The following is a 23,197-nucleotide window of genomic DNA, read 5'->3' as shown; positions in this document are numbered from 1 at the left end:
TGACTTGTCTGTGAAGTATAACTTTGGAAAAAATGAAAAAAGTAAAAAGTACGAAGAAAGATTTTATTCTATTTTGGTATTGGTTTGGTACCTCTACCTTTTAGACCTTTTGTTAAGAGTATTTCCTCATTGAAGTTTCTCATGACCTCTTTTTCTTCAGATTGATTTCGAATTTTTGATTTCAGTTTTCAGCTGGTCATGCATCATCATGGTGATTCGAGAAAACTAAAAACTGAATTTTCACTTTCGACTTCATAACTTACTCAACTCTCAACTTTGTACGTTTCTTCAATTTTCTTTTAATTTCCTCATCTTTTAGTTTTATGTTTGCATAATATTGAACTTCAGCGTTCAGCATTCAGCATTTGAATTTTCATGTAATCTCTCATTTTTGAATTATCATTTGGAAAATTAATTCGTAAACGAAGCAATAAAATCAAAAAACTATTTATTCCAATACAATATTACGTTTATCGATAAATACAAAAAAATTAAGCGTTAAATGTTAATTTATTCATAACGAATTTTTAACAAAATATTTTTATTACTCATTTTTTTAAAATTTCAAGTACAAACAACAAAAATGCGTATTAGCCATAACAACGAGATTTATTATTCGCTATTTTAAAATTCTTATTTTAGACGTATAAAACTGATTCGTTGAAATTCAAAATTTTTGTAAGCATGAATGGGGGGAGGGAGAAGAAAAATGTGTTAAAATATAAAACAACTTCTTTAAACAATAATGATATAAACGTCAACGGAAATGAGAAAGAAGGTCATCGCGGGGAAATTGAAAAAAAACACTCCCCACAGATTGGTAAATTTTTTACAATTTGAATTTTATTAAAATTTAGCCGAAATACAAGTCATAAGGTATCGTATCACATGTCCATTCGGCTAATATCGTATATAAATTGTATCGTATCTTAAAATCCATGGTAAATGCGTTTTATTTAAATTGATTTTTTTTCCTTTTCAAAAACTATCGAATAAAAATGACTATTTAATAAACAACAAGTATATCACTTACTTAATAAATAAAATGCAACAACGATTTATTTAGTAAATGAATTTTATCATATAAAAAAGCAATAACAATGTAACAATTAAAATAAATATGTTATATTATTGAAGAAGCGCGTCTTGACAACGCAAATCGATATTTCCTGTATTTCCGTTAGAAAAAACAAAATCAAAAAAACAAAAAAAAAGAATGGAAAAATTTAAGCGCATAGAATTCGATACAGTATTCGTCGCATCTTTGTGTGTGAATTTACTGCCATATCGGAACACCGTGATGATTTACGCTCTTTGTCGGTTTCTTGCTAAGGATCCATAAAAATTAGCGCCGTCGGTTTCGGCTCCAAATTCGATTTTTTCGCTTCTACAACCAGGAACTCGATTTCTTTACGATCGCGATTTGCGTACGTTTCGGCTATTAGACGAGCTACCGCTTGGTGTTGCATACCTGGATGAAAAATTAATTCAATTAATGATTGTTTCGGTCTTATTTAGGGGGTATATTTGAGTGAGAAATTTCTCCGTTACCTTCAACTTTTTGTCTATCTACTTCCAATATCAGCTGACCAACTTCTAAACCTCCCGCTTCAGATGCTGCGCCGTTTTCCTGTCGAAAATGGTTTCAATTGCCATTAATTATTAAGGTATAGTTAGGTGTTTACTCGTATACTTGAGTATATTGTGCTTTTCGAAATTTCAAGTGCTGTTTTGAGAACTAATCAATGATACTTACGTGTATGTTTATTATTCGTGGAAGAGGATGTTTAGTGTTGGCACCACCTTCAATAGCGATACCCAGCAATGGTTTTGTCTTTTTTACTGTTATTCTTAAATTACCAAATTGATCAGGAACAATCTATGAAGAACATAATGAAATAGTAATTATTTGTTTTGAAAATTACCTAATCTGAAGATTTACGTGAAATTAATTCAAATATTCAACAAGGTGTTTAAAGACAATCGGGCTGTGCGGGCAAACGTAAGTAGGTAAGTGTTAAACTTTGACTTACTGGAATTTTGTGTTCGAGTTTAATCATTCTCACTTCCCTTCTAATTTCTCGCCCTTTTACAAAATAGAAGGCTGGGAAGAATGAATAAATAATTAACCAAACATTGAACAATAGGTAGGTACCTACTATTTAATTTTATTTCCAATGACTTTTCTTTCTCTTTTCTCTTCTGTGGAGTGGATATAAATTTTGAACATTTTTTCATTTCAATTATTATTAAATATTTTGAAATGAAGCGCGGAAATTTTATAGAATTCTCTTTCACTTTCAAGACTCTCTGTCTTGAAACCTTTTTTTTTTAAATTAATTTTCTGGCAATGCATTTGAGCACAATTTGTCAGGTGATCTTTTTTCACTCTTTTTTTCTAAAGGTAGGTTAACCATCCGCTTGAATAATATCACGCTAAAAAAATAATAATGACCCAAATGCCGCTGCACAAATCAATGAATACGTAAATCGTTTCGCCAAGCATAATAATTTTTTGCATGTTTATTTAGGTCATAAAAGACAATAGTCAATGTCGACGTTGTTGGCAAAAAGCGGCGCATTTAAAATAGCAATTCCGCCAAAATCGTTTCAAAAATAACATTCGCGGTTTAATAATAATAAAAAAATGAGTGAAAAAGGGAAAAAAATCAAAGAACTCGTTAAAAAAAAATCTCGAGTGTGTATTTATGACATGGAACGAGAAAATTTACGGTAGGAGAGAGAGAGAGGAGGATGGGAATGGGTCATAAGGGAAACTACGACGCTCCGGCTCCCTTTCATGGGACGAGTGAGTTGAGTGAGTTGAGGAGTGCGTACAGTTAAGCACGCGAATTAAAAAGGTATTTAGCTGTGTGACCTTAAACTAGTTTTTGCGCATTACCGCCCTTTGCTAAAACTATACCAGGATATATACAGGCTCACTACATTACCCTTTTCCTGGTACCTTTTTGCCTATAGTAAGTATAGTAGGTAGGCAGGTGCAGACTGGTTAGGTGTATACTTTTGCTCTATTTGAAAACCCCACGTTGCTGAGTAATCCTTTATTAAGACGTTTACGCGCGTTTTTCAAAAGTTCACATGTAAACGTCGTTTCATATCCGTTTACCATTTATCGAATACGTTGGCCCTATTGCCTTTATGCCTTTTTTATCTTTACAAGTATTTTACTACTTGTTTTAAAGTACTTATATGGGTACTTATAGATAGATAAATGTAATAGGTAGGCTATAGATAAATTAAAAAGGAAAATTATACTATTTATGTGTGTACAGGGTGTCCTATCGAACCTTTTCCTTATTTCAAATTTGAGTTTAATCAGGCCCAAGAAGCTCCTATTACATTTAAGTATTAAAGAGATGCATATTTATAAATTTGAAGAAATTCTTGTTTAATATAAATGTACTTGAAAGTGAACAAATTTTTAGTGCTGAAACTGGGTAAATGACCTTTCTTTTGAATACCTACAAATTACATAGAGTGACCGACCTCACCTTACCTTTTGGAACTTGAGAGTAGCCTGACAAATGAAGGGGCATATAAGAAATGTTTTTGGGATGTTCTTCTCGCAAAATACTTCGAATTTGTCGAAGTGACGATTTGAGCGAATGGCGATGAGCGGGGGGTGGGGGCTGTTCATTGGCCGAAATATCGAATAAATGAGCTCTTCCTTTCAAGTAATTCTTTCCCTTCTTCGTTCGCCAAGGAATCTCAAAAAATGGAAGTGTTTGAGTAAAAAACGATCTATTTTTTAAAAATATTCTTTCAGAAAAAATCGAGTTCTGACAATTTTAAAATAAAATTCATAATACAAGTTGGCATTTTTAAGATTTTTAAATCAAAAAATCATTATTAAAAAGTATGAATGATCTGTTATAATTTTTTCTTCAGCATTTTTGTATTTATAATTTAAAAGTATTGGGTTATACGACGTATTATTGGGTGTGAATGATATTCGACAATTTTTTCGTTTTGATCAACATTTTATCATACGTTTTGAAAAATTTACAGAAATTTCTCAAATTTTTTTCACAAATTTTGTTTTAAAAATATATATTTACTTAATTATACAAGTTTCAGTTTTCGCTTTGAATACCTACATTACCTACACATATGTTTAATAATTTGTTGAAAACTCGATGTAATCTTGAAGATTAAATCCTGAAATCAGGGTTTGATCAAATCAAAAATGCTCAAATCAAAATTTTCTGAAAATTTCTCATGTTTGGGCTATTTTTGAAATATAAGGTACTTATGAAAACTTTTTAATCAGCTGAAATATATTAAAAAATGTATGATTCTATCCTTTTGAGAGAAATGGTGAGGGGGGGGTTATTTTCAGTGAAAATATTTCCTTATGTACCTACTATGAGTAATTGATTTTTTTTTTTTCGTAAACGTTTTTAATAATATGTATATCTAGTTTTTTTTTCAATTTCGAATCGATTCTATGTCAGTGGATGAGAGGAGCATGAGCATAAAAATATGGACTTTTCATCTGTCAAATCATCCCAAAATCCCAAATCTTCAATTCTTTTTTAATTTTCTGCAGAACGAAAATTTTTTCATAAGGAACTGGGCATATCTCATTTTCATTTCACTTTTTCACTAGTAAAATCAACCTCTTGGGCCATTTTGCGATGACATGAGTTTTTCTAGTAATATTGGGATTTCCTCGAGTAAAAAAATTAAAACTTGTATTCATGTTCACTTTGTTTCAAGAAACACCAAATTTAGGGGTGAGAAAAATTATAAAAACTCTTCGTTCCCTCCCTTCCTTCCACCTTTATTCCTATCACAGAATATGAAATTTTTAAATGCAGTTTCTGGTGTATCTTTTCGAGTCGATGGCCTTTCTCTAAAATTAGATGAACCAAAAAAATGTAAAATTTCCGAAAAAAGACGATTTTTTTTTCAAATCTGCTATTTGAAAGAAACATAAATTTCGTTGCAAAAATTATGTCTCAAAGAACTTTTTTTGTTTGCCTTAAAAAATTTACCTAAATAAACCCATTAAAAATGTAATTTTTGATAATTTTCGAAAATTTTGAAAATTCAATCAACGAACGTTCATTAATCGTTCCTAATGCTTTCTGTTTCTTCAATTTCCAAAAATGGGTATTTTTCTGAAAAACTGCGAGTGAGATGTATGGATATTGGATAGAATTCACCACTTCTAGTTCTGACTCTTACTGCGAAGCTTCCTCCCAAGAAAACCATGTTCAATGTTGAATGAAGAAGTTAAATAAGTATGTACCTACTTATTTTCAAAATTAAAAAATCAAACTCTATCAAAGAAAACAGAATTGAATAATTTTTCGAGCTTAAAGTGAGTAAAATTTAGTTACCTAGATGCGTTTTTACTCAACTTGTTAATTTTAGGATTAGGAACTACGAATTGGTTATGAAAAAAATTCCAATTTTAAAAAGTGGCTGAAAGAATGGATTGATGAGTCGAAAACAGAACAAATTGTATTAAGATAACTTTTTGCCTGGAATTGAAATTTAATAATTGCCAATTTCTAAACTTAGTAGGTGGGCAATTTTTAAAAAAATGTTCATCAATTTCCAACGAGAATAATTTTTTTTAAAATTTATAAAAGTCGTCACAATAAAACTTATTAATTTTTCAACAGGCGATTTTTTTTCTCGATTATTTTTTGAATTACTTACAGCCTCTTTTTCAAAATCCATTCATAAACGTCTTCAATTTTCAAGTATCAAGAAAAAACTCATCTAAAACTTTTTTTCTTCATTTCTTCCTCTTTTCAAATTTCACCAGTTTCTTTTTTTTTAAAGATAGACACCCCATTCCTTGAACATTTTTTTTTCAGTGGTGCCTCGAGTTCGGTCCAATTCACGAACATCCTGTACAATGTTTTCAGCAGAAGTTTGATGGAGCACCCTGTACATGGAAATCTTAATACCTAAACGAATATCTATCTACGATAAATTAAAAATACCATAATACATTCTACTTACATGAGCGGCATTTTCCGAAGACCTTTCGCCCTTTTTTGAATTGGATTTCTGATCTTTATCGTCTTTAATATCACAGCCTCTTCCTAATTTTTGTGCTAACTGCTATAAAATACAAGCTCGTATTAAAAATCCACACAAATACGAAATAGCCGTTTTCTATAGTGTTGTTTTCGGCGCGCAAATGACGCGTAATAAATAAATGCCCTATTTTACGCCGCTGCTCGTTTTTTTCCTTTTATACCGGCCAACTTCATCATTTCGAGTTGGCCGGAAATATCGGAGAGAGCGCGTTGTATTCGGAAATGAATTGTAATAAATGATAAAAAAAAAGTGGAAAAAAAGGATTAAAAAAAAGATTTATTTTATATACAACTGTGCAAATATAAAATAAATTGTGGAAAGTGTAGCCGTTAAAGGAATTTCAATATTACTACTCGTTATACGTATAATAATTAACAAAAAAAAATTTAAGAGAAAAAATTTCTACAAGAAGTTACATGTACACGGAAGTTAATACAGCAGCCAATATCTACATTTAGCAAATCACTCCGATTTGTAAATTCGGTTACGTTTATTCGTTTATATATTTTTAATCTCGTTTTTTTTTTTAAATTTAATTTATTATTTACGACGACGTGATGTACTATTTATATTTATTTAGCAATTGAGAGAGAGAGAGAAATAGAATGAAAATAAAAAAATTGAAATAAAATTAACTATAAGGTTGATGAAAATCGAGAAAATCAAATTTTCACGTAAATTCAGGAGGTAGTGAGACTTCAATTCTTCGTGTATACTATACCGAACTGGAAGTTCGATTTATATACGTGTGATTTATCGCGCCGCGTGTATTATTTTACAATTTTATGCGATTAAAGAAAAGAAAATGTGGAAATGAAAAAAAAAAACTCCTTCTACGACAGAGACAAAAAGACAGTAGAAAAGATGCAAAAAAATAGCCGGTATTTAGGTCGATCTCATCTCATGTATATGAATAGGCTGGATAGCTGGTGCGTTACTGTAGAGGTACCTACATAAAATAAGCATTACTATAACGTACTCTAAACATACCATACTACCGATCGCCAATACACACGTAAATAATTATCTAGTACAGGAAAAAACCTATTTATGAAAAAGGAGCAGGAAATACACTTTGGTTTTGGTTTCGAGTTTTAGGTAAACTACGTACTTATACTTTTTCGTATACTCGTACATACGGAAATTGTAACATTTCTATAACCATATCGAAGATATTTTTACCAGCAACGGATTCGTTTATGTACGTTGTTTTATTATTATTAGTATTTTTTATTGCGAATATGGAAATTTCACGATAGAGTTGCCTTCATCGATCGAATATGCAATTTATTAACCTATAAGGTAATCATGTTGCTGTTTAATGGCATTTTTTCTTTTCTCTTGTAGGTAAATAAACGTTATGCAACTTTTTCTGCATCGCTGGGCGTGAAATTGCCTAACGATTTAGTACAGGGGTGAAATGAAGAAGGTGCAGAAACTTTCATTCGATTAGTGTAAGAAGGAGGAGGGCGCTCGCCGGTCGCTAATTGATGCATCTTTTCTACGTTCATCGTGGAAGTTTATCGCGACGATGTGAGAGGGTTTTTACGGTTGTTTTTTGTCTCCTGTATGCGAATTAATTTTATTGTGTTTTATTAGGGGAGAATGTGTTTAAGCTTTATTGTGGTCACTGAGCTAAATTTTGGGAAGATTCGGGGGGGAGGGGGGTGTTCATAAGAGATTGAGAAATATAATTCATTCGCACCTTTTACATTTAGTTACAGGTTTTTTTTTGGTAAATATCTTGTGGCAACAATTTTATCGAAAATTTTTATGATACATTATTGATTTGAAATCAAATTTTCTAAAATTTTGGTTTTTACAGATGTTTTTGTGAAATTTGCATCATTCAGGTTAATTTTTTTGAAAGAAATACAATTTTGAATAATTTTGATAGGTAAGTACGAGGTAGTGTTGATGTTCTCACGAAATTTTTGATAAAATCAGTGGTTCTCAAGATATCGCCACTAACGAACGTTCGACCAAGACTATACAAAATGTCGAAGGATTATGCCCAAATTTAGTATGAGCCTTCATTTTGAATAATTAGTATTGAAAGTCACACAGAATTTTTTTCTAGATCCAGAGGTGCCCATGAAGGGACAATACAAGTCCTCAAAGATGGGGCATTTTTGAAAAAAAAAACGTGTTTTTTTTTCTCTAGCTCCCAGGGCTGCTTACCTATAAACATAAACGGTATTGGTACCAGGTATTGGTATTTAGCATACAGTTCCCAAAATGGTATTGGTATTTCGGTATTCTCCAATACAGATGTCGATTTTTGGTATTTTGGTATCGGTATTTTATTATGTTGTGGATTTTTTTTCGTTATCTGGTATTGGTATTGGTATTGTACCAATATAATACCGAATAACAAGTGTGTTTTTAGGCCAGAATTTAGGTACAACGGTTTTCCAAATTTTTTTTTGGAAATTACACTTTTTTTTCTATTTAAGCACCTCAATTTGCAAGTTCAAGGTTCATCATTATCACTTACAAGTTTTTCAATATAAGTGATTTATTGGTTATTTTATTTATAATTTTTTAATTTCATATGATTGGAAAATGAGTAGTTTCCTAGACAGTTTTGTGGTTGGAAAATATGTCTTTAACTCAGCCATCTAAACATGTCGATGGTGTTTTGGAAGAAGGGCCAAACTGTTTTTTCCAAGATTTTTTCCTCTCAGGGGAACAGTGCTATAACAGCCAGAGTTGGGCAGATAAAAAGGGCCAAACTGTCTCACAGGTAAACTGAATGATGCAGCTTGGCTCTGAAACAGTTTGGCCCTTTTTATCTGTCCAACTCTGGCTGTTATAGCACTGTTCCCCTAAGCGAAAAAAATCTTGGAAAAAACAGTTTGGCCCTTCTTCCAAAACACCATTGAATCATTGATGTGCGGAAAACAGTTACTTTCCTCCCAGGGAAGAAAGTAACTGTTTTCCGCGCATGTTTACAAATTCAAAATTGACAATTTTTAAAAATTTCGGCATTGATTTTCCTCTCATATGAAATTAAAATAGTATACGCGACAGGATTGGACAGTAACGCGATTAACTTGTGCGATTTAAGTCACTCGGCTTCGCCTCACTCCTTAAACTTCGCACTCGTTAATCGCATACTTTCCGCTCCTGTCACGTAATGTACCTACTAATAATCAATCAAAAAATTCAGAATACCACAAAATACCAATACCAAAAAATACCATTGAAAATTATTTTGGTATTGGTATTCTAGTATTAATACCGTTTCAAAAACTTTATTGGTAGGTATTTTGTAATTTGGTACTTTGTCTGTCTGCTAATTGGTATTGGTAAAATGGTATTTGTAAATTTTTTCAAAATTTACTGGTTTTGTCGGTATTGGTATTTTGGTACTTATATCGGTATGCAGCCCTGCAGTAGCTCCTACTCAACTAGTTTTGAGAAAATAGCTTTATTCCTAAAGATACCAGGTATTTGAGATTCAGCGTCAAACTGGCTATCCAAGACCACTTTTAGTAGGGTTGTACTGAGCAGTTGAAAATTTGAAAATTGATTAATTTTGGGTAAAATTTGTATTTGGAAAATGTTTTCATTTCAAATAATAGAAACATGAGTTACATGCCTGTAACTATTCCTAAATGGGCAAATAATACCAGAAAAACCAAGTGTGAAGAACCTTGATATGCATATCAGCATCTGGACAGAAAACTTACATAGAGAACCCATATTGAAAAGAAACTAGATGAAGTCAACCTAAAGCTGCGTAATATGTCATGACTACTGAGTAAGAAAACGTCGCTTCAGAATAAGCTGTTGATTTATAAAACAATCATTAAATTAAACCAATTTAGACCTACAGACATTGACTTTTTAAATATGGTCTGCTAGAGGTGCATAACCAATGGTCTTGAACATAATTCATCAGTTGGTCAAGGTTTTGCTTCTGCACATGCCCGAATCTGAAAAATGTGCACAGGATTGATGTCATCCCAGATGACGTTACAGTTACACCGGAACCTCCACTGAGGTATAACGTCATAACAGAGCTGGCGCATGCGCAGATTGCAACCCTTGACTTCTTATGTTCAAGACAATGGCTGTACATTAGGCTTATGTGCTACTAGCAGTCCATATCTGAAAAGTCAATGCCTACAGAGCACCCTACTGTGGAACAGCTAAAAAAAAGTAACATTGAAAAAATACAGCGATGCCAAAATAAATGGCTGTGTAAAGTCATCTGTGCACCCAGGTATGTTTGCAATGATCAAATCCATCAGGACCTCAAGATACTTTGCATGATAGAAGAAATTTGTAAATTTGCAATCAGATACTACCAGAGACTACTAGACCACCCAAACGCGCGCCGAAGCAAGACAGCTGCTGGATGCACCTCAAATTTGACAATTAAAACAATGTCCCTATGTAAAACACGTCACCTAATGCTGTAATTTTAAAAATTACTTTAGATAGGCAGCAGTTGCTAGGAAAAGTAATAAAATATTGATGATGATGTTTTGGAATGCAGTGGTGCCAATTGGCAAATTTAACCAGAATATTTGAGTGGTCTTGGATTTTGATGACAATTGTCTAAGTCGAAGCAGAATCTCAAATATATGCCCTTTCTTTGAGGACCCATATCTTCCTTCCAGGGCCATTCTAGGAGCTGACATGTTTTCTGATCAACTTTCAACTCAAAACGAAGGTACTTACTGAATTTGGTCGAAATCCTCCCACAGTTTTTTTTTAATCTATCCACCCGAACACCCAATTAGTAATTGAGTAGGTATTGCATCACGTGTGTGAGTTTAAGTCTTGTTGGGGGGGGGGGCAGAAAAGGTATACTTTTTTTGGAATCTCAAGGTTCCAAGAGGGAGACACGCTGGCCTCAATTTTTACTTAAAATTCTACAAAATATTGAAAGTAAGGTGCCATTATTATTAATTTTTAATAACTTGAAGACTCTGAGTTCAAAAATTGGATTATTTTTTCGATTCCATTCCTCTGAACCTCCTCACACCACCACCAATACTCTTAAGCATGATCAAAAGACAAAAAAAAATGAAGTGTGATGGGTCGCATTTTTGGATTTTTGGAAGTTCTTAGTTTCAGTGTTTCTCCACCTAAAGGATCATTGGAAAAAATTATTTGGATACCAGATTGTACAATATTTTCAAATGCGCTGATTCTGATTGCGAAAAACTATGTTACACTTTAATCAAAACTGATGCGGAAGGAGGACTAAATTCTTATTTCTTTATACCATATATTGCACTTTTCAAAATTTTGTGCCTTGACTCTCCCCTGAGGATCAGTTTTGATTTCGAGGAATTCTGGCCATGACAAGAATAATTGGTACTCCTGGAAACATCGCTTTTCCTGATATTTTGAATTTTTTCACCCTCTCCTTCTCTTGAAAGAGGGGAAAGGGGAAGGGGAATCAATTTCTCAAAATTTGATGAAAGTGTATATAGTTGAGAGGTATAAATTCCACGACATATTTTTATCCTTAATACCTACTTCTAACAAGTTATAATATCTTCATTTCCTCTCAAATTTCATTCTGGTACACTGTTAGGCTCGGGGAGGTGGTGGAGATGGAAGGGCATGAAAATAATTCGAAATTATCACTGATTTTTCTTGGTGTCATTTGGCCCTTCAATGTCAGAAATAGGCTCCTCCTAATATTATATTTTTTTCATCTCTTCAGTGGTTGGTACCTACTCTGCCATATCCCAAAAATCCTGCTCTGAAGTGTTGTAAACACCTCCAATTTTGGAAGTAAGCCGAATACGAACGTAATCTGGCTCATGGAGCTTTATAACTGAGGCTGTGTAATATTTGGAGCGTCAAAATTGACCGTATACCTTCTAAAAAAATTAAATCAATCATAGCTCTTTAATTTTGAAACTAGGCGGAAAGCTGGAAAATGAAAAGGACTTGACCTAGTACTTAAAAAATGAATTGGGAGGAAATATTATCAAGTTTTAAGACGAGAAACGTTTCAAACGTCATCGTTCGCTGTCGAGTATTTTATCGAAAAAATTCTTCAAAATACAACTTAATTCGAATAGGTACTTGATTTTAAAAACTCGCAGAATTTATCGAAAATGCATACAGGAGTGTTAATAGTAGGTCTATTAGGAGTGCTTCTCTCATACATCAGTTTTTAGTAGGTAGGTATTTAATCCCTTTAAATTGAATTTTATTTAAAACCCTCAGAGCGATCTTTTTTCCAAAATAAATCTACACCAAACCGAAAAACAAAAAAACAAAAAGTTGAAACGAATGAAACGCAATTTTGATATTCTACGAAACAGAAAAAAAAACTTAATAAAAAAAATGAATAAACAAAAAAATTATTTCAAGAAAAACTACCATATCGAATGAACTAACTAATAAAGCATGAAGTAGTCTACTCAAGTTCACAAAAATTTGCTGAAAATATGTAATGTTTCGGTGCACGTGTTGAGAATAATAATAAAAAAAAGAACTACTTAAAAAATCGAGCCTAGCATGTGGTAACACTGCATCTCTTTTTACTTAATAGATGCATTCCTGATTTTGGAATCCTTTTTCAGATTAATTTGAACCCTCTTCCTCTCATTCTATCTTCTTTTTTTTCAAATTGACACTAGAGGAAAAATTTGACTGCAGTGTTACCACCTTTCGTACAAAAATTTCCCATCGGCAAACGAAAATAATACTAACAGAAAAAAACCATACTGCTTCGCGAAAATCTACTCAGCCAAGGCAAATACAATATTAAATGGCATTTTAAATGATACGTTTCATCAGAACATCGATTGGTTCGCCCCTTTTTTTCCACCCTCTCATATCTGAATAATAAGTTCATCGTCGCTAATTATGTAAAACTTTCAGTTAATAAGCTCCCTGCTGCTACCGCGTAAAAGTATGTAGTACTCGGTGAATTATTATGCCTCCTCTAATGCGAGCTTAATTAATATTGTAATTTGTCGCCCGTTGCCAACGGATGCGGTAATTAGCCGAATGTAATTTATCCACAGTTTTATCTGGTGTGTTTTTCTCTCAGCTATGCTGTACTTCTGTCGTTTGTGTACGTAATCGAGGCGTCGAGAAGACGTCGAGGCAGGGGGATTCTGACATTATATAGGCTCGCTAAGACAACGACAATCTCTTTCAAAATCTAAGTGGATATATTTTACGCACTTTTGGCTCACTCAGCCGCAGTCAGACTTACAATCAAAAAGATAAATTAGCTCAGCAGTGTTTGCCGGATCGATAGTTCTGGAATATGTTGTAGAATACGTTATTTAAAATGCCATCCGTAACTAACCGCATACTAGTACAGCCGCAGGACTATAGTTTGTACTCTATACTATAACACAAGTGCAAAAAAAAATGCGCTCAGAACTCGCTCGTAATGGAAATTCAAACTTTTGGAAGCGTATATACCGGAGAAATGAAAAAAAAATCGTTTAGAAAACAGTGTTATCAAAGTAAGAATAAAAAAAAAATAAAGAAAAGTAAACGGGCATGTGGAAATGTTTGAGATAAAAACTCGCAACTTACAAATGGATTTCCCCAGTACCAATCTTTAACTTTCTGCGTCCAACCTCCCAGTTGGGAACGAAGTCCTTCCAAATAACCACACTGAAAATCACGTGAAAATTTGTACTCTTTTTCTTCGGAAATTTTACGTTGAAAAATATATCGTATAAAGTGTATGATAATAGGTAGGTATTTAAAGAAAAAAAAAATTAACAATTTTTCTCTTTTTCAGAAAAAAATAATGAGATATATTCTCGTATTAGATATTGTGTATTTGTATTTTTATTATGTTTTTATGTACTATTGTTTGCCATTATGTTTAATGTGTGTGTGAGATAATTTGTTAACGAGTGTTTGATGTGTGCTGTTTTTTTTCCTATTCATTTTCCTTTCGTGTTTAATTATATTATGGGTTTTAATTTGTACGTGAATGGAATTTAATGCCTACGACGATACGTACGTACGTTTGAAAATACAAACGTGTATATGAGCATTGAGTAGTGTAGACGTACATATAGAAAAAAAAGCTAAGTAGGTATTATATTTCGTATTTTGTATTCTTCTATCGTTATCATTTCCTAGATCGATCAATATAGTTGACTGTAAGATGGCCACCGGAAGTAGTAATAAACAGAAGAGAGGGTGGGGTAGTGCCAGGGTATTTTAAATACAGGTCATCTATGCATATGGGCATTGGGCAGTAGCGTAACTGGCTGATGAGAAATGTCAGGTGTAATACGATACTTAGACTTGAAATATCTCGGATTGTACCTGTACTTGAGTGGAACAGTTTCGTATTCTTAAATTGATAGTTCGAGTAATGTTCTATTATGGTCCAGGAGATGGATGGAAGAGGAGAGGGGCGATCGTCGTAATAAAAGTGATTTACTCTCGGACACTTCAGTTCGAAAAATGTCAAGAAAATTAAAAAAATTTAAATGAGAATTCTTAGAAATAAAATACACCCTAAACACTGATAGAGTAGGCATTTTAAAAACGTTGAAACACCATAAAAATTATTCAAAATCTATAAAAAATTACATAAGATTCTGAAAAAAATCGTTCAAAATGATCGATGAGTAGCTGAAATGGTCCGAAACAGAAATTATTTTCCATTTATGCCAATTTTTTTCATGATGAGTGCATAAACTTCAAATATCTCCCTTTTTAACCGAAAAATTGAAAAAAATCTCGCTTTTTCGATAAAGATTGCGAAAAAGATTATTTTTTTTGCCAATAATAAGTCTTACTTTAGTTACTTTTTACCCAGTCTTGCTTTTAGCCAAAAATTGTCAAAATACTCGATTTTTAAAAATCGACAAAAATTCACGTTTTTTCAACAAAATTGCACTTAAAATTGTAGCTTTTTGCGAAAAATTTTTTAAAATGTTACTTTTTTCTTTAAATTGTCCAATATGTTCTGTTTTTTCCTAAGAAATGCAAAAAAAGTTTAGCTTTTTCAAAAACAATTGTGAAAAAATGTAATTTTTCTGCGAACAATTCCCAAAGTTGCTGCTTTTTGCTGAAATTGTAAAATTTTTGCTTTATTTTGACAAAAATTTAAATTCTTGCTTTTCAGCAATATCGTTAAAGATTTTCACTTCTGTCCCACAAAAATTATCCAAAAGTTGCTTTTCTGTTGGAAACTGCCAAAAATTATAATTTTTTTGCCAATGATTCCCAAAAAGACTTAAGTTTTGCTGGACTAATCATAGTCATGCTTTTCACCATGTCAAAAATTTTCGCTTTTTCCAAAAACCGTCAAAAAATCTTCAAAACAGTTCCTTCAACTTTTGAAAATTAGAAATCAGAACATCTCACTTCGTAATTATATTCTGTTTTTTTTTTACATTTAAATGAATTATTTTTTTGTTTTGTAATTTTTTTGGTTACTTTTTCAAGCTTTTTAGAATATTTAAATTGATGGGGGGGGGGGGAATTGAGTACGAGCTCTGCATTTTGGTAATTTTTTTGAAGTATAATAAATTCTACATAATTTATGTTGATTGAAGCACTTTTTTCGCTTTTTATTTTTAAAAATTTCACCAATTTTTATTGTACTTATTTAATTATCTACTTCGTTGACCTGATAATATTTTTGTTTTTTTTTGTTTTTATTCATTTTGGCAATTGTTACATTTTAAACATTTTTTGCACTTTCACACAATTTTCATAGGTACTTACAATTTTTCTAAATTTATCATTTTCAGAACCTTTTAGTTTCGCCACTGACACTAAATGGAACATAGGTAAGTGTTTTTTTTAATGCTTTAGAAGTTGACAAAAGTTCAATAACTTTTGATAATTTCACTATTTTCAATGAATTTCCGATTCTGGGGCCTTCTAAGGAGGTATTCTAATTTCTGAATTACCGAAATATTGGGGGGTTGGACCACAAAAAATCCGTAGACTGTCTAAAGCCTCATCATTACGCAAAATTTCAGACTGAATTTCTTCATTCAAATTGTGGCGAATTTTTTAAAATGGCAAAAGCCATTTGAAAAGCATCAAAATTTCATCTATACTCTATAGGTAATTGAGGTGGGGTGAAAACTAAAATCATCTTGGTGCATAATCTAATATTTTTGACTCGTGGAATTGAATGGTGGCAGTTTTGCAAATCTTCCTAGAGACCCCCCCCACACCCAAATAAAGATTCCAGTACCACAAAAATATTTCTACCACCAAAAAATAATCATTACATTATAGAGTTCGATTTTCTAAATTACCAAAAAATTCGTCGGAGATTCCAAAATGGTTCAAAATTTTCATTTGTCAACTTGGTAGGTGAAAATTAGACGAAACTCCAAATTTCACTTTATTTGGTCTTCAACCTACAGATTAAATTCGATGTTCTTAGGGTCCGAAAATCTGTTGAAATTCAAAAGGTGAATGATTATGGATAAAAGTTTGTTACATTTTATTATTCTTGCTTCGATCTAAACAGGGCTAAAGACGGTAATTTGTTCCGAGAAGGGTCAAGAGATCAATGAAGTGCAAATTTCGATTACAAAAAACAACTCCAGAAGTTCGTTTTAGTGAAAGAAAAAAAATCTGGGGTAAGTAATTGGTAAGGACTTTGTTAAAAATTTAGAACTTTTCTTGAGATGTGTTAGTTTTTTATGGGTCGAGAGGAGGGTGGAACTAAATAGAGAACAGGCTCAAATGATTCTTTAAAAAATATTAAAATCGCAATTTACTGAAAATCTACGAGTATTTTCATTTTAAAATCATCACGTATTTTGATTTTAAATTCGAAATATTCCACAAATGTCCGAAATTTCTACTCTGATCGCATTCGCTTTTGTGATCTTTTATTTTTCAATCAGATTGGGAGGAGCTAGGGTGATAGAAAAAAACAATTTTTGATACCTTACTCATCAACTTGAAAAATTTCATTTTTGTCTCCACTCACATAGTTTTACTAGCAGCTCGGAATCGCGATGTCAGAAATTTGATTTTGACCAAATTGACAACTAAAGGGAGCTAAAAATGAATTTACTGTGCGTTCGTTTCGGCATAATTTTCCTACAAATTGTTGAAAATTTCAATTTTTCTTGCTATCTGTATCCATTTTGGATTCTGATCTTGAATTTTTTTGCAATCTTACGGATCAGCCTTTTACTTCTCAAATCAGCACTTTCAAATTTAAATCCATTTTCTCGATTATTTCATTGTAATTTTATTTACACAAAGGTGCATGGAAAAAGAAAGATGCAATTCTCTAAACACGTTTAAAAAAATGAAAAAAAAATCTAGCAAAATAAAAACACGATGACGATGATGAGAAATGGAAAAACGCTCGTCGTTAGGTACTTTTCAGTTAAAATTGTACATTTTTTTCAAATTATTCGCTTTCACCCTTTGATTTTCTTTTCCATTAAAATAGGAATTTATTCTTCACAAACGAAAACAGTTTCCCATTACCTTCCCTCTCCCCTCGTTTCCTAAAAGGCTCTCTGAATCCGCGTTCACGGAACACTTATAAAAATATGCTGTTTACCGACGACGACGATACGATGGCGATGGGAATTTTATACCTACTCATCTTTGTATACCTATGCTCAGGTATTGCATTTATTTCTACGATATTTTTTTTCCTAGAAAAATTTTTCTTTTTCTTGGTTATCTTTGAACGCTACGCTACCGCTTCCACTCTTCTCCCTCCTTGTGCCATCGACATTATTTCCAGATAGTCGCGGATTTGATCGTAGTATGTAGTATGTACCTACCCGAATACACTGCAGACAAGACATAGAAGAACAGAGCATTTATGGAAATCGATGATGCCTGAGACCAATGAGAATGAGATCAAGTGGGCAGGAGATGTTCGAGGACCAAATCGTCGTACTAAACTCTTGACCCGTTTATCTGTCCATTTTCTAAGCCATTAACAATATATAGCTTGGTATATTTCAACTTGAGCGTTAAAGACTATATAGACACACTGGACGTATAGGTAGGTACGTAAGATAGACCACAAGTTCGCAATTTGTGCAGTGCCGAGCAGCAAAAGTTGGTCAGAGGATGAAACCTCTATGGTCTTTCTCTCTCTCTTTCGTCTCTGGCACATTACCTTATACCTATCCTATAGATAAATACTCGTATGTACGTGTACGTGAAATTGGTAGTGAGTTGATTACATGTGCTCGTTGTCGTGTGGGCTGACAAACGTCGTCATTAGAGGAGAGTAAAAAAGAAAAAAAAAACAGAAAACCTTTCTCCCACACACGGCGCTGAAACACGTAATATTCTCACACAGCTTTATGTGTATTATAGGTATAGGTAAGGGGTATACCTAAGAGAACCAGTACCAAAGAGTGACTGTTTACCGGTCCAGGTGGAAGGGGATGTGTACAGGTAGTCTCTCGCGGTCTCGCATGGGTATCCTAACCACGACCTGTCAGTTTTTCGTCGTCTCTTGTTCATAACCACGATATCGTATAGCTTATACTCCAAGTACAGTGTGTTCGAATTCGAACAAAAGTGTTAAATTTTCAATCACGTTGGTTTATTTCTTCGATAATAGTTTTATATTTCGCGATTCGACGCATACTAATATAACTTTCACCTTGTTGAAAACACGCAGGTAATTTTATTTTACTCGTTTTTAAGAAATTCCTCCTCTTTGGACGAATTCATTTTCAAACCGACGTGTCTTTTTCCGGTACTTATTAAACGTTTGACGCGATTCAGGCGATTTGACTTGCGTATATGTGTGTCTGTGTAGACCGCGTGGATTTCTGCGAAGAACGGTTAAAAAGTGAAATTACTTTTATTTGCGGACCGTTATCGTCACTTTCGAGTACCTTTATCTCATCTTTGCTTAATATTCGGTCGTAAATGTTTCGCAGATTTACGAGACTACCTAATCGAATCGACCCAGTAATCATCGATATCGTGTGAGAACCGGTTCGATGACTCGATGAGGTTTGAAAATTTTCGTGTTGAGGTGCGAGACGAGACGAGCATTTCATATGGAAAGGGTTGAGAATTCAGATTCACGTGGATACGGTTTTGTTTTGTTTTTGAGAAAGAGAGATACCTGCAGGTAAAGGATGAATGGTCGAATTCGAATGACGTGTAAACAAGGTGGAGTGTTTGTATGCTGAGTTGTGTTTATAGTATTCATAGGTACCTACTCGTACGTCTAGAAAAATAATATTTGTATTTTTCTTAACATTCGTCCATCTGTAAGAGAGTATACATTACACGCCATTTGATACACCAAGCTATCGCCATATAATACAGAGCGGTAGTTCAATGTTATTTCATTGTGTATTTTATAGGTGTAGGTACACATAAGTGTGTAATGTAACTTATGTTTATAGTATAATACACGGTATACTATGTCGTATTTACGAGAAAAACATACGTATATATTGTAAAACGTACGTATAGGTTTAGGTACCTACCTTACCAGTTACCCTAGTGTATGCACAATGAGAGCTTGTATTGTTCAATGAATAATACCGCTCACCTTTCTATAAATATACGGGGCAGCTCATTGTTTCCTAGTTCTTCGAAACAACAAAATCTTTTTCAAGATGACAATACGGTAAACATAACGTTAAGCTACAATATAATTTTTCCAAAAGGATGCAGTTTTCACCTCGTGGGACGAGAGTTTTTTTTATAAAAAAAAAGATAGTTTAGTTATGTACTTAGCGACGCAGTTGTTTGATTCTGTTGATGTGTATGAATATCAACTTGAGGAGCAGGAGCTTGGAATGGAGAAGTTGGAAATCCTGAATTCATCTTCGTAATGAATAATTGAGGTGTAGATATCTAACTTGTGATAGGTGTATTGTGAAGGGGATTAGGGGATTTTCTATTGAGACTCGATGAGAACTTGTGCGACTAAAGGTGTTGGTGAAAAATAAGTCAATAAAATAAATAGGTAGGTAGGTACCTATCAAAAATTGATTCCGAAGAACAATCCATTTATCGTTCGTTTTCCATCTGGAAAACGGGAAATGAATCAATGTAAAGATTTATTTGGAATTTTTTATGAAGTTTGAAAAAGTTCAGAAACTAATTTAATAGGTTCCGAGGATACTAAAGGTTTTTTTTTGTTTTCTTTGAGACTGATGGGGCTGTGATTCTAATCAGTGATTAGAATCACAGCCCCATTTGATTATTAGGAATTATCCGACTTATATGAAGTCGAGGAAGTCGAAATTAAAAATAACCACCATTTTCGAATTTACCGCCAAATTTTAAACTAAATTAATTGGTCACGTGATATTTCCAAATACATATTTGTAGAGTTATTAAGGAAGAGCAGGGGATAATGGATCTGATAAAATTTTTTAAAACCGTTCCACGTGACCACTGCAAGAGTCTCCAACTCCAATATTAATATGTACGCAGATTTTGAAAGTTTTTCGGTTTTCCCAAAAAATCAAATTATGTAAGAGGCCAAAGTGACATACTCCAATCAAATTTGATGGTGTATTTGATTTTGGGACTGCAAATTGTTCATCAAATTTGGTCAACCTTCAGCAAATGCGAAAAAATTACTTTCTTTATTTTACTGATTTTTCCTGTAAAAAAGTTTCATTTATGGGGGGTTTTAAACGAATCCGATTTTTTTGTCAGATTTCTTTCGAAAACAGTAGGTAGGTAATAAAAAAATTGTAAATCTTGACTTTGATGGTCATAAAAGTAATGAAAGGTCATGAATTTTGCTCAAAACACACTTGAAAATTTTTTAAAAAGTCCATAAAATGAAAAAAAATGAAAAAATTGTAAATTTGTTCAAAAAATCAGAAAAATGAAAAAACTGAAATACCTACTTGCCTACAAATCAGAAAAATTGTCTCGCAGTTTCAAGTTATTGAAATTTTGTATTTTTTTGGGGGGAGGGGGAATATTTTTATACGGTGACAAAGTGAAAAATAGGTCATTAAAAAGTCATGATTTTTTATAATCTTAAGCCAGGGTGACAAACGGTCATGGAAGTCATGGAAGTCATGGAAGTTATGAAAAAGTCATGAATTTTGGTAGGTGTGGCCATTAAAGTCATGAAAAGTCATGAAAAAGTCATGAATTTTGCTCAAAACACACTTGAAAATTTTTCAAAATGCCCATAAAATGAAAAAAAATCAAAAAATTAGAAATTGGTTCAAAAATCCAGAAAAATAAAAAAACTAAAATACCTACTTCCCTAAAAATTGAAAAAAAATTCCTCGCAGTTTCAAGTCATTAATTTTGGAGGGGGGGGGGTATTTTCATGAGGTGAAAAAGTGAAAAATAGGTTATAAAAAATCATGGATTTTTCGCCTGGGAGTGTTGTTAGACACCTTGCTAGCTGAGCCCAGGTGGGTCGAAATGGAAAATACTTGGTCAAGATTTTCGTAATTGAATTCAGTGTGACATTTTTAACGGTTTTGATGGGTCGGATCGATATTTTTGAATTAATATTTCAATACGGAAATCTCGACGATGATGAAGAGGAGGAGAGGAGGAGGAGGAAGAGGAGAAGAAGAAGAAGAAAGAGGAGAAGAGGAGTATTCACGTTATGCAAGTATTTCTTCGCTATGTTTGCCTAGCTGGGGTTGAGATAGTTACATCTGACAAAATACCAAAAAAAATCTGATTTGCAGCCACATTGGGGGTGGGGGTGGAGGGGTCAGAACTGTCTTTCTATCAAAAATGGCCAAAAATGCATATTGTCCCCGGGTTGAATAGTTTTGTGTTGCAATTTTCAAATTAGGTATGCAAAAAAAAAAAAAAAAAAAAAATAGATCAACGAAGGCGGTTTTGAAATCAGACGAAGAGAAATCGAAACAGCATCCATAAAAATAAAACTACACCACCAACCAAAATTTTATGAGCTGAATTTCATTTCGATTTTTGGCGAATTTTCCTACGAAAAAAATTAGAGTAGGTACTAAGTACCTACCTCCCGATAAGATGGAAAAATGACTTTGGATTCAAACTTGGTCGAAAGTGATCTCATATGTTGAAACTGTTGAAAGAATTTCCACGAATACATTGACATCTCACCCTTCCTGGAAATAAGGTTCTTCTCGTACCTATGGTAAAAAAAAATCACGTTGCTATACATCTCTGGAGGGGATGCATGAAGAATGTTGCAATTTTCATGGATTGGTGGTAAAAAACATTTTTTTTTCTGAGATACCTCTCGTGTTAAAATATAAAAATACATTTTTAAACAAAAATTTCCAACTTTGAAACAAAATCAATAATTCCAGAATTCAAAAACTGAAAAGCACAAATATGAAGATTTTTGTCCTGCTCACCTTACATAACTTACTCGTGTTAATCAAATTTTGTTCCTGTCAGCGAAAAAAAAAACAACATAAGTAATGGTAATTTTTCTCTTCCCCCCATTCGTTTACTTTGCAGTTTGGTCGTTCGGTTCAAATCCTACACGATACTTACAACGATAATGAACACGAAACGAATGTCTTCCCATACAGTCGTTTGAACTTGACACCTGCGAGATTAATTCGATCTCATTTTTACCCGCCACAATACATATTAATCGCACAGAGCTTCGTACTTGTATAATGAGACGAGATTAAATTAACTGATAAGACGTCGATTAGTTCCACTTATCTTAGGGCCAAGGATTCTGCGCTACACAACTAGTTAGGTGCGTTCGTTAGATTTAGATACATACGTTAACGTATGTATTATACCTTAATCATGTCATATGCAAAATTTTCTCAATTACTTTTGACCTCTGCGAGTCGAACTCAAACACACTATAAATGCATATCTCTCCATAGGTAGGTCTGTACTATTCCGATACTTAATTATTCGCTTCGTTAACGTCATTTCGTCGTATATATCTTCGCATAGGAGCCTTTTTCTACAAACGATCAACATGGAACGGTGGACCAGACGCAGACACGAACCTTGAATTTGATCGATTTATGTACACACGAGGCTTTTACAATACTTACACACTAAAAAGCTCGTACCTACAAGCTGAGGGGCAGACCTGCAGACGTGACGTGAGAGTAGGTACTCCAACGTCTATGTAAAAGTCTATTAGCAAAATTAATGGCAGAGAAACCTGCCAGCAGACGTGTATTTGTTCAAAAATGACCCTTCAGATGGTCGCTCCGCC

The 23,197-nt window shown here is 33.2% G+C and overlaps 1 protein-coding gene across 8 annotated transcripts in view; it reads right to left on the bottom strand.

The window, feature by feature from the left end:
- Window positions 1–431: 431 nt before the first annotated feature.
- LOC135833006 (whirlin-like) overlaps window positions 432–23,197 on the bottom strand; it is a 148,537-nt gene continuing 125,771 nt past the window's right edge. For 3 of the 8 annotated variants that reach the window (XM_065346587.1, XM_065346593.1, XM_065346589.1), the window contains 5 exons: window positions 13,615–13,695; window positions 6,001–6,102; window positions 1,757–1,879; window positions 1,552–1,630; window positions 432–1,471 (listed from right to left, as the gene is read on the bottom strand). In XM_065346587.1, the coding sequence (XP_065202659.1) occupies window positions 1,329–1,471; window positions 1,552–1,630; window positions 1,757–1,879; window positions 6,001–6,102; window positions 13,615–13,695 (528 nt within the window). In that variant the 3' untranslated portion in view covers window positions 432–1,328. The remainder of the gene's footprint in view (window positions 1,472–1,551; window positions 1,631–1,756; window positions 1,880–6,000; window positions 6,103–13,614; window positions 13,696–23,197) is intronic. The other 5 variants (XM_065346595.1, XM_065346591.1, XM_065346590.1 and 2 more) reach the window with 3 other exon arrangements.

This window comes from Planococcus citri, chromosome 1, assembly GCF_950023065.1.
Source record: "Planococcus citri chromosome 1, ihPlaCitr1.1, whole genome shotgun sequence".
In the NCBI taxonomy this organism is placed as follows: domain Eukaryota; kingdom Metazoa; phylum Arthropoda; class Insecta; order Hemiptera; family Pseudococcidae; genus Planococcus; species Planococcus citri.
The sequence above is the reverse complement of the archived record's forward strand: the minus strand, read 5'-3'. Positions and strand labels throughout refer to the sequence as shown.